This window comes from Stegastes partitus, unplaced genomic scaffold (assembly GCF_000690725.1).
Source record: "Stegastes partitus isolate 25-593 unplaced genomic scaffold, Stegastes_partitus-1.0.2 Scaffold563, whole genome shotgun sequence".
NCBI lineage: Eukaryota > Metazoa > Chordata > Actinopteri > Pomacentridae > Stegastes > Stegastes partitus.
The window spans coordinates 402680-415850 of record NW_007578294.1 but is presented as its reverse complement, the minus strand read 5'-3'; the positions used below and the strand labels follow the sequence as shown (position 1 = coordinate 415850).

The 13171-nt window shown below is 42.5% G+C and overlaps 2 protein-coding genes across 2 annotated transcripts; both read left to right on the top strand.

Moving 5' to 3' along the window:
• Positions 1 to 3172: 3172 nt before the first annotated feature.
• LOC103362236 (nucleoredoxin-like protein 1) lies at positions 3173 to 6107 on the top strand. Its single transcript, XM_008288536.1, has 4 exons — positions 3173 to 3242; positions 5129 to 5393; positions 5486 to 5575; positions 5726 to 6107. Exons 2-4 carry the CDS (start codon positions 5158 to 5160, stop codon positions 6105 to 6107), a joined length of 708 nt encoding a protein of 235 aa, XP_008286758.1. The 5' UTR covers positions 3173 to 3242; positions 5129 to 5157.
• A 3631-nt stretch (positions 6108 to 9738) lies between these two features.
• On the top strand, positions 9739 to 10773 carry LOC103362235 (nucleoredoxin-like protein 1). Its single transcript, XM_008288535.1, has 3 exons — positions 9739 to 9974; positions 10212 to 10301; positions 10413 to 10773. Exons 1-3 carry the CDS (start codon positions 9739 to 9741, stop codon positions 10771 to 10773), a joined length of 687 nt encoding a protein of 228 aa, XP_008286757.1.
• The last annotated feature ends 2398 nt before the right edge of the window (positions 10774 to 13171 follow it).

The following is a 13171-nucleotide window of genomic DNA, read 5'->3' as shown; positions in this document are numbered from 1 at the left end:
GAAAATTATACTTAAACTGGCTTTATTAAAAACAATCTGTGTGTGCATTTCCAATCTCTTTACATTAGATATACTATGTCGTCCCCAAAGTATTATTTGCATTTTACAGCTTTGCACAATTACAGACACCGTGATGATGAAACAAAAGCACATAACAAGGCTCAGAATACGCTTTATATCTGTAAAACCATGTGTGAAAACATTACCGTTTAAAACATGCACATACATTCACACATTCATAAAAAAAAGGGAAAAAAAATCAACATTTTTGCTGTTATAAGAGCAGCACAGTGCACCTTTCATAAACCAGATGAATGCTGCCGGTAAAACAAAAACCAAGGATCCGCAGATCAACCTTGTCAATCAAAAGTGTGGCCTGACACATCAAGGGTTCGGATTGAGCTGTTGTTTGTTGGGATGTGCGACTGAAGTGGGAACAAAAGACAGTTTAAAATGGTTTCTTTTGTTTGCAGACTCTGTGACGTCTGCCTGAAGGTTGTAGTTTGTATTCTGAAAATAAAACGTGCCAGGGATCTTCGGGATCTTGCGCGGATGTCTGACAACAAGGTGCTTTGTTTACAATGATATTAATTTCGGAGATTTTGTCATCGCTCTTTTGCAGATGCCCGAAGCTCTGTGAAACTGTATATTGGCACAAATTTTTAAAAATGCTAATGTGATTCATGCCAATGTTTAGCTGAGAATATTTAGAGGTTCACCACCTTAGTTCAGCATGTTACCATGCCAACATATGCTAATTAGGTAAAGTAAAACTGAGCATCAGTGGGATGTTAGTATTTGTTTAGTGGTTTTAGTGTTTGGCCCTCATCATATTTAACATACAAGGACAACCATATCAAATTAGAAATAAAAATCACTGCAGATACAATAACAAATTTCTTAGTGAAATATTATTAGTTATGTAGTTATTAGAGACGTAAAGATCTGTATGATTTTGGGAAAATTAAATAAATTTGCATAGTGTGTGAAACGTATTTTTCTTTAATGCAAATTGCAGCGTTCATCACCAAGTACAATCCACAATAGTAGCTAAATTTACCATCCTTTGATTCATGTGTGGGCTGCAAGGTGGAACAGTTGGTAGCACTGTTGCCTCACAGCTAGAAGGTCACCGGGATCTTTCTGTGTGGAGTTTGTATGTTCTCCCCGTGCAGCGTGGGTTCTCTCCGGGTTCTCCGGCTTCCTCCCACAAGTTCCAAAAACATGTTGAGGTTAATTGGTGATTCTAAATTGTCCGTAGGTGTGAATGTGAGTGTGCTTGGTTGTCTGTCTCTAAGTGTAGCCCTGTGATAGACTGGTGACCTGTCCAGGGTGTCCCCTGCCTTCACCCTGAGTCAGCTGGGATAGACTCCAGCCCCCCGGGACCCTAGTGAAGCGGTGTATAGATAACGGATGAATGATTCATGTGTAATTTAATTTTTTTGTAAAGTCAATTAAACATTATTTGAGTTATAGTTACATGTCTATGCCGAATCTGGCCAATATTGATCTGCTTGCCTTTGTTACCTAAAACACCAACTCTGATGCCATCCAAAACTATATTATGAGATATATGATTACAGCCAAACACATCTTGTTGCACTGAGAAGCAGAACGAAGTCCTTAAATCTTTCTACTTAAATTTTTCTCCATTTCCATCTAGAAAATGATCATGTTTGTGTTTTTCCCACATTCACACCTCGTCCCGATCATGCTCCGACCGCACGTCAATCAAATGCATGACACATTATTTTAGTCTTACCTTGTGTAATAGAACATAAATATTTAATGTAACAGTTATAAAACATTTCATTATAAAATTATTTGTCGTAGTTTTGGCTTTGAACATCATCTGATTACAGGAAGAGCAGCTTTTAGGGTTGTCGACAGAGCACAGGATGAAATTTGTCCCTGTCCTTCAAAATGACTGACGTAAAGTGTGTGATACTTTAAATTAAGACCCACGGTCAGCATGAATGCAATAAATATTTCCATCTATTAAATCTGCACAGGTGAAACTGGAAGTTTTTGACTGTTGTGTTTCAGGACCCCAAATATAATCATATTTTTAAAGTTAAAACATGTCAAACTGAAGCAGAAAACAATAACATGAAGTCATCAAGCAAAACAACGACTGACAAAGACATGAAAAATCTAAAAGATTGACTAAAGCAACAGTGGGACATGACAAAGGGTACATTTCCAGGGTCTGCAGGTCCCTCAGGTGGCATAGTCATAAACCTAACACTGGATAAATGTAAGTTTTGACTGAACTGGAGGTGGAAAGCAAACCAAAGTTACAACAGTTCATCCTGAGAGGAACAAAGCAGTCCATCGACCCACAGACAGACTCACACTGGCACCAGCACAATAAAACCCTGGGCGGCCGTGTTTGCTCACATGTGCAAAATATGTTTATGTGTGTTATATGTGGAGTTCGTGTTTGTGTGCGTTCGCGTGCAGTGACGCATGTCTGTGTGACTCAGACTAATCCTATTAGATCACTCTCTCTCCCACCTCTATATTTACCTCACCCCTCTCCCTCAGATTAACCCGAGTATTTTCTGCAAGTGCCTCTGCAGATCAGTAAGCACTTTTCCGCCGCACGACATTGGGGCACCAGACTCAAACTGCCGAGTTTTTCCTTGACGCTCTTCGTCCCGACTGTGAAATCACCTTGATAACAGGAATGCAAAAGAATCAGCATTATGCTTCGGGTGTAATATTAAGACTCCAGCTGGCCCTGTTGGCTGTGAATGAAAGGGTGAAGCAGGTGAAGTGGCTTCACTTGATACATGCATAAAACTTATCTCCCTCTTCTTTGTGTTTCAATCTCCTCTCCACCACTTGACCTACAGTGCACGTCTGTCCTCTCTTTGGAATCCAATTTGTCCTCTTTCTTCATCCTTCCTTTCCTCCCTCCCTTCTTCTCTTTAAGTAATAAGATTGAGCCCGAGTTTTAGGACCCAACAGTGCACACAAATACACACAGACAGCGGCGACCTCTGACCCTCAATTACAGCAGCGCCACACCTCCAGCTATCTGTAATCTCCCACAGCAGAGCACAGAGTGCAGGGCGAGCAAATTACAGAGAGAGGCAGCGAGAGGTGTCACTAACATAACAAACTTCACAGGATTTAAAGGAAGAAAGAAAACAAATCAAACAAAGAATACAATGGCTTGAAAGGGAAGAGAAAGTCTGGATATATTTCCTTTCTTGTGGGAGTCGAGGAGTTTCAAGGTGAGGTAAATTACTTGTGTATATTCAGCTGCCACGGCACGTACAAAGATTGACAGCCTATTAAATTAGCCACTAACAAAGCACAGCAGTGTTGCTAGTGTATATCAGATGCGATCGATCAGCTTTAAAAAGTGAAGCAGATGATTGTGAAATAACTTTTCCAAATGGATTTAAGTTCTGACCTTTCTAAGTCTTACAGTAAATCCTCTTTTTTTTTTCTTCTTCTTTTTTTTTTTTTTGGTGTGCAGGTATAAGGTCCAATGCCGCTCAATTTCAAACATATTTCTTCAACATCAGCCCTGGAAGTTTCAGTCCCAGAATTGTAGTCTCAAATAGATCTGGCACAGCTCAGAGCCAAAGAGCCAAATCTAATTTGTGAGGTTATCGCTGTCAATTCACAGCCTGCAGTGACGGCTGCGACAGAAATACAGGCTGGCCGAGACAGATAAAGCACATTTCTCAGCTTTTAGGCCCGAACTTTATTTCTGTACCTGAAATTTATTTCTCATGTGGTTGTTTTGTTCTCGGCCATAAGTCTGCTCTTGAAAAACACCATCCGACAAAAGCCTTATTCATCCTGGTCAGGTGGTTGGAGCTGGGCTGTTGTGTTGTAATTAGATCATGATTACTTTTGTCTACAAAACCTGTTGCAGCCTGCAGACTGGAGACTGGACGTGCTTTAGTCGGTCGCTTCAAGGATCGCTTCGAGGAAACATCCACCACTTACATTTCTGAACCTTTTCTTTTTTTTTGTATTGAGTGTTTTTCTGGTTGCTACAGACACTGTGACTCAGTCAATTAGTTAAATTACAGGACAACAGGACGTCTCGAGTGCATGTATTCAGTACAAACAATAACAGCTCAAATTTGCTCCCTTTCACTAAATGACTCACTCAATTTCTGCTTTTTATTTCAGAGCCTGTAGATCAGTTTGTTCCTTTGTAGACCGGTCCAGCTGGTTACAGATATTGGCATCCTAATAACTGGCTACATCTAAAGCATTTCAGACAATTTGCAAACCTGTATCATCAGTGGAATCAAACTGCTCCATTTTAAAGTGCAACAAATTGTGGTATCAATCGCTCCGATTTACAATTTTGCAGCAATATGTGGTAATCATGTTTGTGTATATAAATCACTAGTGGCTATGCTGTTAAAAGATACCACGCAATAGTGTCTCAGCTAAGTTATAGAGGTTTTGTTCAGTGATGTGTTTAAGATAAATATAAAGCATCAGAGACGTGAACTTAGTGTCTTGGTTGTCTCAGTGTGTTACGCCTGCATTTACTTGTAAAACACCAGTCGGTTTTGATGCATGATTTTTATTTTTTTTTTATGTTTAAAAGCCCCTCAAGACATAGTGTACAACAACAAAATAATCTTCCAGTGTCAGAGGTGTTTTTGTTTTCTGCTTTGCTGTGGTCAGAAGTCCTGCTTTGTTTGCACCTGGAAGCACATCTGATGCTGATGCTGCAGGATCCTGGAGATTTTCAGCATTGTTATCATTGACTCTTGCTTATTTCATCATCCCGATTTTATTCTAAGGCAACAAACTGCATAATGTGATGCAGCTATAATGGGCCTTTTCACAATTCGGGGGGGAAACAAAACATTCTGAGGTGCTTTTGCAGTTATTGTTTGCGAGTGCATATACAGACGACAACTGTGTGCAACAGCTTCACACTCATTTTTTCTGTGTTGAAAGTCACTCTGGGAATCAGGGAAAATTATATTTACTGCAAAGTTCAACTCCATCCAGCCAGAATCAATGCAGGCAATAGACTGCATGAGCAATGATAAAGGTCACACGTGTGTATATACTGTATTGTACATATCCTGTGGCACATGTATATTCAGATCTGTATGTGACCATCCTTTCTCCACAGAGGGCTTCCACTCTTTCCTGTCTTTCATCATGGTGGACCTGTTCCTAGACCGAGTTCTGGTGGAGAACAACTGGGACCAGGACGAACGCAACACCGAGCGTGAGATCAGCGGGCTCCTCGAGAACCGCATCCTGATGCTGTTCTTTGCTGCTGCAGAGTGCAGGAAGTGCCAGGAGTTTGTGCCTGTTCTGAACGACTTTTTTAAGAGGCTGAAAGACCCGGCGTACATCGAATACCCCAAGCTGCTGGCTCTGATCTACATCAGGTTTTTCTTTTGATTAAACATTTTTTGCACACATTCGATTGTATAAACCATGCTGTTTTCTCAGTTGTAAGATTTCCTTCTTCTGTCTCCAGCTTGGACCAATCAGAGGAGCAGCAGGAGAAAGTCCTCAAAGAGATGCACAAACGGGTCCTGTTTCTGACCTTTGAGGACCCATATAGGAGGTAGGTTGAAGAAAGTAGGAGGCTTTTTAATATATATATATGTTACTTGTGTGAGTACTCTGCAAATTAACCCGTGTGATCTTTTAGAACTGTCTATCCATAAGTAGTATGCATGTTGACATCTACCTGCGTGTCCTTTCTGTTTTTCAGGGAGCTGCAGGCCATGTTTAAGGTGAAGGACGTACCAACAGTAGTGGTCCTGCGGCCCGACGGCTCTGTCCTCTCTCCGAACGCTGCGCAGGACATCTGTCGCTACGGTTCTGACTGTTTCCAGAACTGGCAGGAATCGGCCGAACTGGTTGAGCGGACCTTCATGCTCAACGAGGAGTTTGACAACCTCGCGCCCTTTCGTAGCGCCACCGACCCCGTGAGGAGGCTCAAGTACAAGACAGAGGACGACAAGAGGAAAAAGAAATGGTGGAACTTGTGGGGGAAGGGAAAAGATGCAAATGAAGAGGAACAGGAGGAGAAAGATGAAACTTGGGACACCAAGAGAAAGGAGGGAAATAAAGGAATATGGAGGAGAAGATGAGGAGAAGGTGTTTTAAAAAGCCTCCATACTGTGTATAAACATACTGTGTATGAAATGATCTTGCTACTGTTACTGTTTTCCTGTTCTCACTGACTAGCCATTGTATATTTTAATGGAGTTTATATGATTAAGATTAGAATTTTGTTGTTGTTACAAATAATGTCATTGTCGTCACTGTAAACTATTTCTGGCCATATTAACCTCTATAAATCAATGTTTCTGTAAAAACTGTGCTTTAAATGACTGTGTGTAGTGAAAATAATCACATGTAATGACAGCTGTGCAGCTCTACAGGCATTTTATCCTCCTTTGGCTCGTTTTTTTAAACTTTTCTGGTGAGTTGATTCAAGTCCAACTACTTCATTTCCAGCAGCATCAGGCAGCTGTTCGCAGGAGAAAAAAGAAAAAAAAAATAGTACAGTGCAGTCAAAAGTACAGCCAAAAATCAACAGGCTGTATCTTACTGCAGCGTGGTAAAACAAACAAGGTGAAGAAAATCCAATTTGTGCAGCTAATGGCCCAGATATTCTATTTTTCTGAGTAGTTGTTGTAGACAGAGATGAAAGCTAAAAAATAGAGCTACAATGGAAGTGAATGGACTTAAATTCATCAGAAAACAAGTCCCAGTGGAGGATAACGTCTGCAGGATGTGTAAACAGGCAACTATTTTCAATCAGGGTTTGTTTTTTCAGCTTTTTGTGAAGTTTTTAGATGCCAAAATGGTGAAAAAAAACAGAAAAAAAACAGCCGTGTATTATTGCAGCTTAAACTGGATCTGATGTTTTAATCAGGCACGTGCAGAGGGGCAGGGAGCAGCTGCCCCTTAATGGCCAAAGTGCCCTTTTGTCAAAGTTGGGATATTTTTTTGTTTGTTTTGTTTTGTTTTGTTTTTTTAAGTGTCTGTGTGAAAGTGTGTGTGGCCCAAAATAATAAATAAAACAATAATAATAATAATTCAGCTCTCTCGGTTGGTCACGTGATCTACGTAGAAGTCCCTCACCGCCCTGAGGTGCTCTGGAGCTAAGAGCTACCACTGCTACTACTAGCCTAGAAACCCGAGGGAGGACTTCAACAACTGATGGTGCTGTGAGTGGGTTTTGCAGCGGTATTCGTTTGTGCACGGTGTATTCATGCAAGATGACTGACGAAGTGAAGTGAGCATCCTGTGTGTGTGACTGTGCGCATACCTCTCATAAGTTATAGTCAAACACACACCGCGTGCTGAGGGGAAAAGGTATGTCAGGCTTGTTTTTGTTACCTTTTGTTACCTTCGCCAAGTCCTCAGTCCTCACCGCTGTCTTCTCAGTAGTACAGGAGGAAGCTACAGACAGGCGACATTACAGAAGTGGGCTGAGCGGAGCTACTGACAGATAAGTTCATAACGACTTTGTGACATTAACAATGACTCAGCATGTCTCCTGCTTCACTTTAACTCTCTTTGCCATGTGTCATGATGACTGACTCGTGCTTCCTTGCGTCAGTCATGCTTTTCATTTACGTTGCTAAAGTTGTGCTAACCTAGCTTAAGCTACTCCTTGTCTGTTTACGTTAGCAACAACATGGCTGTAGTTATGCTAACCTAGCATAGCGTTAGCTAACAGCTGAAAAACCAATAAGTAAGTACAGAAATAAGTGTACACAATATTTGAGAGTACAGAACGACCGTTCATCACTCCGTCAGCTTGTTATTGATGATATCAATGTTAATTCAAATGATAAAGGTATGTTTTGATTATCCATGAATCTAATAGTAGTTCAAATGAATGAAGGACTTTAACGTTGGCCTGAAATCACAATATGGTGGAAATGAGCTGCTTGGCGGAGGTCTGCGTCTCCAAGTGCCTTTCTAGTTTCTATATGTTTATTTTGTCATGGGCAAAGTGCATGAGAAAGATGTATGATTTTGCTGTTAAGTGTTTCTCCTGTTTCTAGAGGCAATGAGGCAAAGGTTATGTTATTTCACTAAAACTATGCAATGTACATGCATATTCACATCATTTTGGACTATTACAGTATAAATACAACAACAATAATAATTACAAGAATTTGAATTGTGATTTTTTCAAACTCTCATTTATTATTTGTTTAGAACATTTGTATATATATATACACACACGAATTAAATATAATATGCATAAATATAAAAACTTGGCTGCAGTCTCTCAGCAAGGAGTCCCCTACAAACAATCAGCAGTGTGGCAGGTCACAGTAGCCATTTTCAATGTTAGTTATCTTTGCATCTTGTCATGATCATATAACACTTGTTTAATCAGCTGCTATCTCTCCCGTTGCTCTTTTTAGTGTCTCAGATCAATACAGCCCACCTCCAGTGATACCATCAGCAGCAGCAGCCTCCTCACCAACCCCCTCAACAGAAGCTGTTCAGTGTGCTCCATCAGGTCAAACATAGCCTGCCCCCTAACAAGGACGTGGGGTGTGGACAATGATATGGTATGTTGTGATTCCACGTTAAATTCTTTATGAATATGGGCTGCTACAATTCAACCAGTTAAATTGTGAGTTATGTTTCAAATTTGTGCTCCATGTGCCCCCTTTTAACTTTGAGCACCTGCCCCTCCAAAGGTCTCTTAAAGGTAAAATGATTGTCAAGCACTGTATGTGTTGGGCTTTTTATTTTTTTTAGCGTTAAGGAATGTTTCCTCAGATTTTTATATCGTTACTAAATAGTTAAATATAAGTTGAACTGATGTCCGCAACAACTCAATAAATTCCGTGATCTTTCCAACCCAAACTGTGTCTGTAAGTCGCCGCTGTGGTTTCATGGCCATATTGTGCAGTTCCCGGCGGAGCGAATCAAACTATCACTATCCAGATATTCCCCGTGGTTCTGCTCTTCCATTAGTTACTGAATAATAAAGGTCTCACTGTGGCTCACTTCATTAAGGCCTTTTTTATTCCTTTAAGCACGTCTCTCATTCTGTAATTTCCACTGTCTTTATTCAGACAGACGTAATTGTTCAGTCACTGCTTTCACATACACACAATTAGAGTGAGCACTTCATGTTCCTTGTCCCTCTGTCACCTTGTCTTTCAATCCCTCCCTTCCAGACAGAGGAGGGGAGGTGGAGTGCAGAGACACAAAAGAAAGAGGGAGTGCGCAGCTACTGCCACCAAGGTGAAGGAGACAATGAGTGAATGTGATACAAACTGACAGACCGGGAAGTGATTCAAGTGTGATCAAGGGGAGAATTTGAAAAAAAAAAGAGAAACTAAAAACCAGATTTTTGAAGGCTATTCTTTGTTTGGATGTGCTGCCTCGAGGGGAGATAATATTTGTTCGAGGTAAGCAACTGTGAGGATTATCCGATTTAACTACCAGGAAAGATTATATACTGTAATAGACGTGTGTGAGTGTGGCTGAGGAGAAACATAAAGAAATGCGCAGGGTAAAATCACCAAATCATGAAGATAAGCCTTTGCAAATGTCAAGACTTTTTTTTCATATATTCCGTTATGTTTGTTAATTTGTGTTGTCTTTCTGTTTGGCGCTGATTTGCATACAATATGAAAACCCTTGCAGCCATCTGTTTCCATTTTGCTATTGTGCAAAGAAGCAGTTTTTTTCTTTCTTTCTGCTAATTCCCAGCACTGATCACTGTGACTCTTCGTCATGGTGGACCTGTTCGTCGATCGGGTCCTGGTGAAGAACAACAAGGACCAGGATGAGCTGGACACGGAACGTGAGATCGTCATGCGCCTGCAGAACCGGATCCTCATGCTGTTCTTTGCGTCTGCTGCGTGCGAGACCTGCCAGCAGTTTGCTCCCACGCTCTCTGACTTCTTCAAGCAGCTGACGGATGAGTTCTACGTGGATCGCTCCGCTCAGCTGGTCCTCCTGTACATCAGGTACAGCACGCATTAAGGTGTTTGGTATCGCTTTGAATAGATTAACTCGGAGACTTTATCCCCTGCCTCAGTCTGGAATGAAATCTTTCTATGTTCAGATTATTTGTACATATGTGCATTAAGCACACTGCATGTATGATCCATATCAGTCCCACTGGAAACGATAGAACCACAAAGACTCTATCTGTCCATTAATCTCCCAACAGTCTGATCCTCTTTTTTTCTTTCATCCCTCAGCTTGGACCAGTCAGAGGAACAGCAGGAAAGCTTCCTCAAAGAGCTTCCCAAGAAGTGCCTGTTCCTGGCCTATGAGGACCCCTACAGGAGGTGTGTGAGATTAGTTGTGTGTCCAACCTGCTGGCGATTGATTGTAATGTAAATACACCTAGCTGCACAAGCCCATTAGCCCTAATGCCAGCGTGTATATGCGGCCCACAGGGAGCTGGAGGTCATGTTTAACGTGGAGGAGCTGCCCACGGTGGTGGTGCTGCGTCCCGACTGCTCCGTCCTCGTCCCCAACGCGGTGGACGAGATACTTAACCTGGGAACGCGCTGCTACCGCAACTGGCGGGAGGCGGCGGAGCTCATTGACAGGAACTTCATGCTCAACGAGGACTTTGAAGAGAAGTCCATGCGCAGCTTCAGCGACCCAGTGAGGAGGCTTAAGTACAAGGTGGAGGACGAGAAGAAGAAAAACAAGAAGAACAAGAAGCGCAGAGGGTGGGGTGGAGGTGGAGATGAAGGCGTGGAGGCGGACAGAAGAGGGGATGACAAGGAAGGAGGAGGGTCGCCGTGGTGATGGAGGAGAGGAAGACTGAGGATTTGTGGCCAACATTATCAAGATTAGTTATAGTTTGTTACAGGCCGAACAAAAACTGCTTTTACAAGATGCAGTTATTTCTCATCCTGATGTTATTGTGACCGACTCTGCTGTTCAAACTCAGTTAGAAGCCAACGCACAGCTCCGGTGTAGGCCTGCGTATGCCAACAACAATACAAGATAATGTACAACATCTAAAGGAGCACTGAACGCTGCTAACCAACACTGACCTCAGCTCCACAGTGTCTTTGAATGCTGCCAAGTACACAGTCAAGATAATGTTTGGTCTGAGCCAACTCCTGCCATTACGGCTTGTTTTATCACACCCAGGAGATTATTCTAACCATTTCTCCGTTTTCAACAACACAGCCTCCGCAATGCACTTTTTAACATGATAATTTGCACCGTCCAATCAAAACACATCGTGCATAATCTGAAATCAATGAATTATTCAGCGCCATTAAAATAATTTTGTTAGTGACTGTTTTGCTTTGAGTGTTTGTGAAGTCTAGCTGCACTTTATAGGCTGCACAAGTAGCAATCAGGGCCATTCAAAGGGGAGTCAAGTGAAATGATGGAGAAACTGGCTTTACTAAATAATCAGTGATTTCCTTTTGACTGCAGCTCGTCTTCTTTCACGCTGACAACCATGTTTGGAGTTGGAAACACTCCCTCGCACTGCACTGATGATGCTTTTATGCGATCAGTCATGATCTTCATTTGCAGCAGTTTCACACGGCAGAGAGGAAGATGGGAGGTTTTACTTGTGTCTTCTATCCTCTAAGTGACCTGAGCTTTAACTACCTGCTTCCAGTGCTTGTAAAATTCAAATACAAGAAGCTGCACAGCAATGACAGCAGCAGAACTGGGGTTAGAAGTGCCTCGGAGAGACACAAGATGAAATCAGAGTATCATCAGGTGTCATCAGGGTTTGATTGGTATGGATTGATGTGCTTCAGAACAAGCAGTGGCGTAGTGATTTATTCCAAAAGCTTATAGACAGATTGACAAATAGGTCATGTTTGCTATCAGAGCTGCAGGAAACAAAGCTCATTTTCATGGAAATATTACACATGCCTGTGGACGCTGTGCACCGTGCAGCACAGGCAGCACAATAGCTCCCCTTTTCCTCCGTGATTTGGCCGTGAAACTGTAAACCAGAGCTGGTCAGACGTGCAGAAAAAGGAAAAAGACAGATTCCTCAATAAACATGAGCCACTGCATATTCCATATTCCTTTCGCTTTTGCCTACACAGCAGCTTATTGTTGCTCACTCAGACAAACCTTGACAATATAGTCGAAGCCCCTCCATCCCCTGCCTCCCTCCCTCCCTCCATCCTCCCTCCATCCTCCCTCCCTCTCTCTCTCTCTCTCTCTCTCTGCACACGTACACACGCGCACGCATAAACACTCACACGTGCGCACACAAAAAGCACAGACGCGTTGCGCGCTCTCGAGTGCAGAACGCGCAACAAGCGGACCAGCGGATGGAGAGAGAAGAAGAAGAGAGAAGGACGGATGCAAGGCGAGGCCAGGAGCGGGAAACCTTATCTCTCCTGGTCGTCCAGCTGTTGTCCTTTTTTGTTGTTTTTTATTAACGTCATTTTATAACACGATCCTCTCCTCTTTCTTTTTTTATTTTTCTTTTCTTTTTCTTTTTCTTTTTTAAAAAAGCAAAACAACAAAAAAAAAAAAATCCGGACACATCTCCGTATCCGTCCTGATGTGCCGCTGCGCCTCATCACGATTCTTCAAGGATATGCAAAGCGGCTGTTTTCACGTCGACGTTATTTTCCAGTAAAGAGAAAAAAAAAATGCAAGGATGTACTTAATGGACGGAAGCGTACGATCAACAATGACAACTGGGCTTGGTGAGCCGTAGGGGGGGAAATATATATCGACGGAGGGACGCAGAGCAGCTCACGGTTTGTGCGTTCATTTGCGCCTAATTATTGTTTTTCGTGTATTTTCCCTCCCTTCGTCCGTCGGAGCTGTAAAAAAGGGGCCTGTTAGCCTACAGCCCGCATCATCTCTGGGCATGAAACCCGTGGGAATTATGATACCAACGTGACGCACAGTCACACAGCACAGCGGGGAAAGACATCGAGCCTCGACAGGACGGAGGGGAGGGTGTGAGGTCCAGCAGAGCACAGCCTCTGCGCGCTGATCACAGGAGGGAGGACGCCCAGTTGTTGTTGGACACAATCGCGCTAATGACTGCTGTATAGTCCCCCTCCTCTTCCTCGGCAGGTACCATCTCCACCGATTTGAATATTTGAATTTTTTTTTTTTTTTTTTAATTTTTTCATGCATCGGGCACAGCGGAGCGGGAGAAAGGGAGGAGAGTACAGTGGGTGAGGGCGCGGAGAGACGGGAT

What these genes read in the sequence shown, in the direction of transcription:
- LOC103362236 (XM_008288536.1), top strand. Translation starts at nt 5,158, where the DNA reads ATGGTGGACCTGTTCCTAGACCGAGTTCTGGTGGAGAACAACTGGGAC. An exon ending in CTGGCTCTGATCTACATCAG is followed by an intron (nt 5,394 to 5,485) that starts GTTTTTCTTTTG and finishes TTCTGTCTCCAG; the next exon opens with CTTGGACCAATCAGAGGAGC. An exon ending in TTTGAGGACCCATATAGGAG is followed by an intron (nt 5,576 to 5,725) that starts GTAGGTTGAAGA and finishes TCTGTTTTTCAG; the next exon opens with GGAGCTGCAGGCCATGTTTA.
- LOC103362235 (XM_008288535.1), top strand. Translation starts at nt 9,739, where the DNA reads ATGGTGGACCTGTTCGTCGATCGGGTCCTGGTGAAGAACAACAAGGAC. An exon ending in CTGGTCCTCCTGTACATCAG is followed by an intron (nt 9,975 to 10,211) that starts GTACAGCACGCA and finishes TTCATCCCTCAG; the next exon opens with CTTGGACCAGTCAGAGGAAC. An exon ending in TATGAGGACCCCTACAGGAG is followed by an intron (nt 10,302 to 10,412) that starts GTGTGTGAGATT and finishes TGCGGCCCACAG; the next exon opens with GGAGCTGGAGGTCATGTTTA.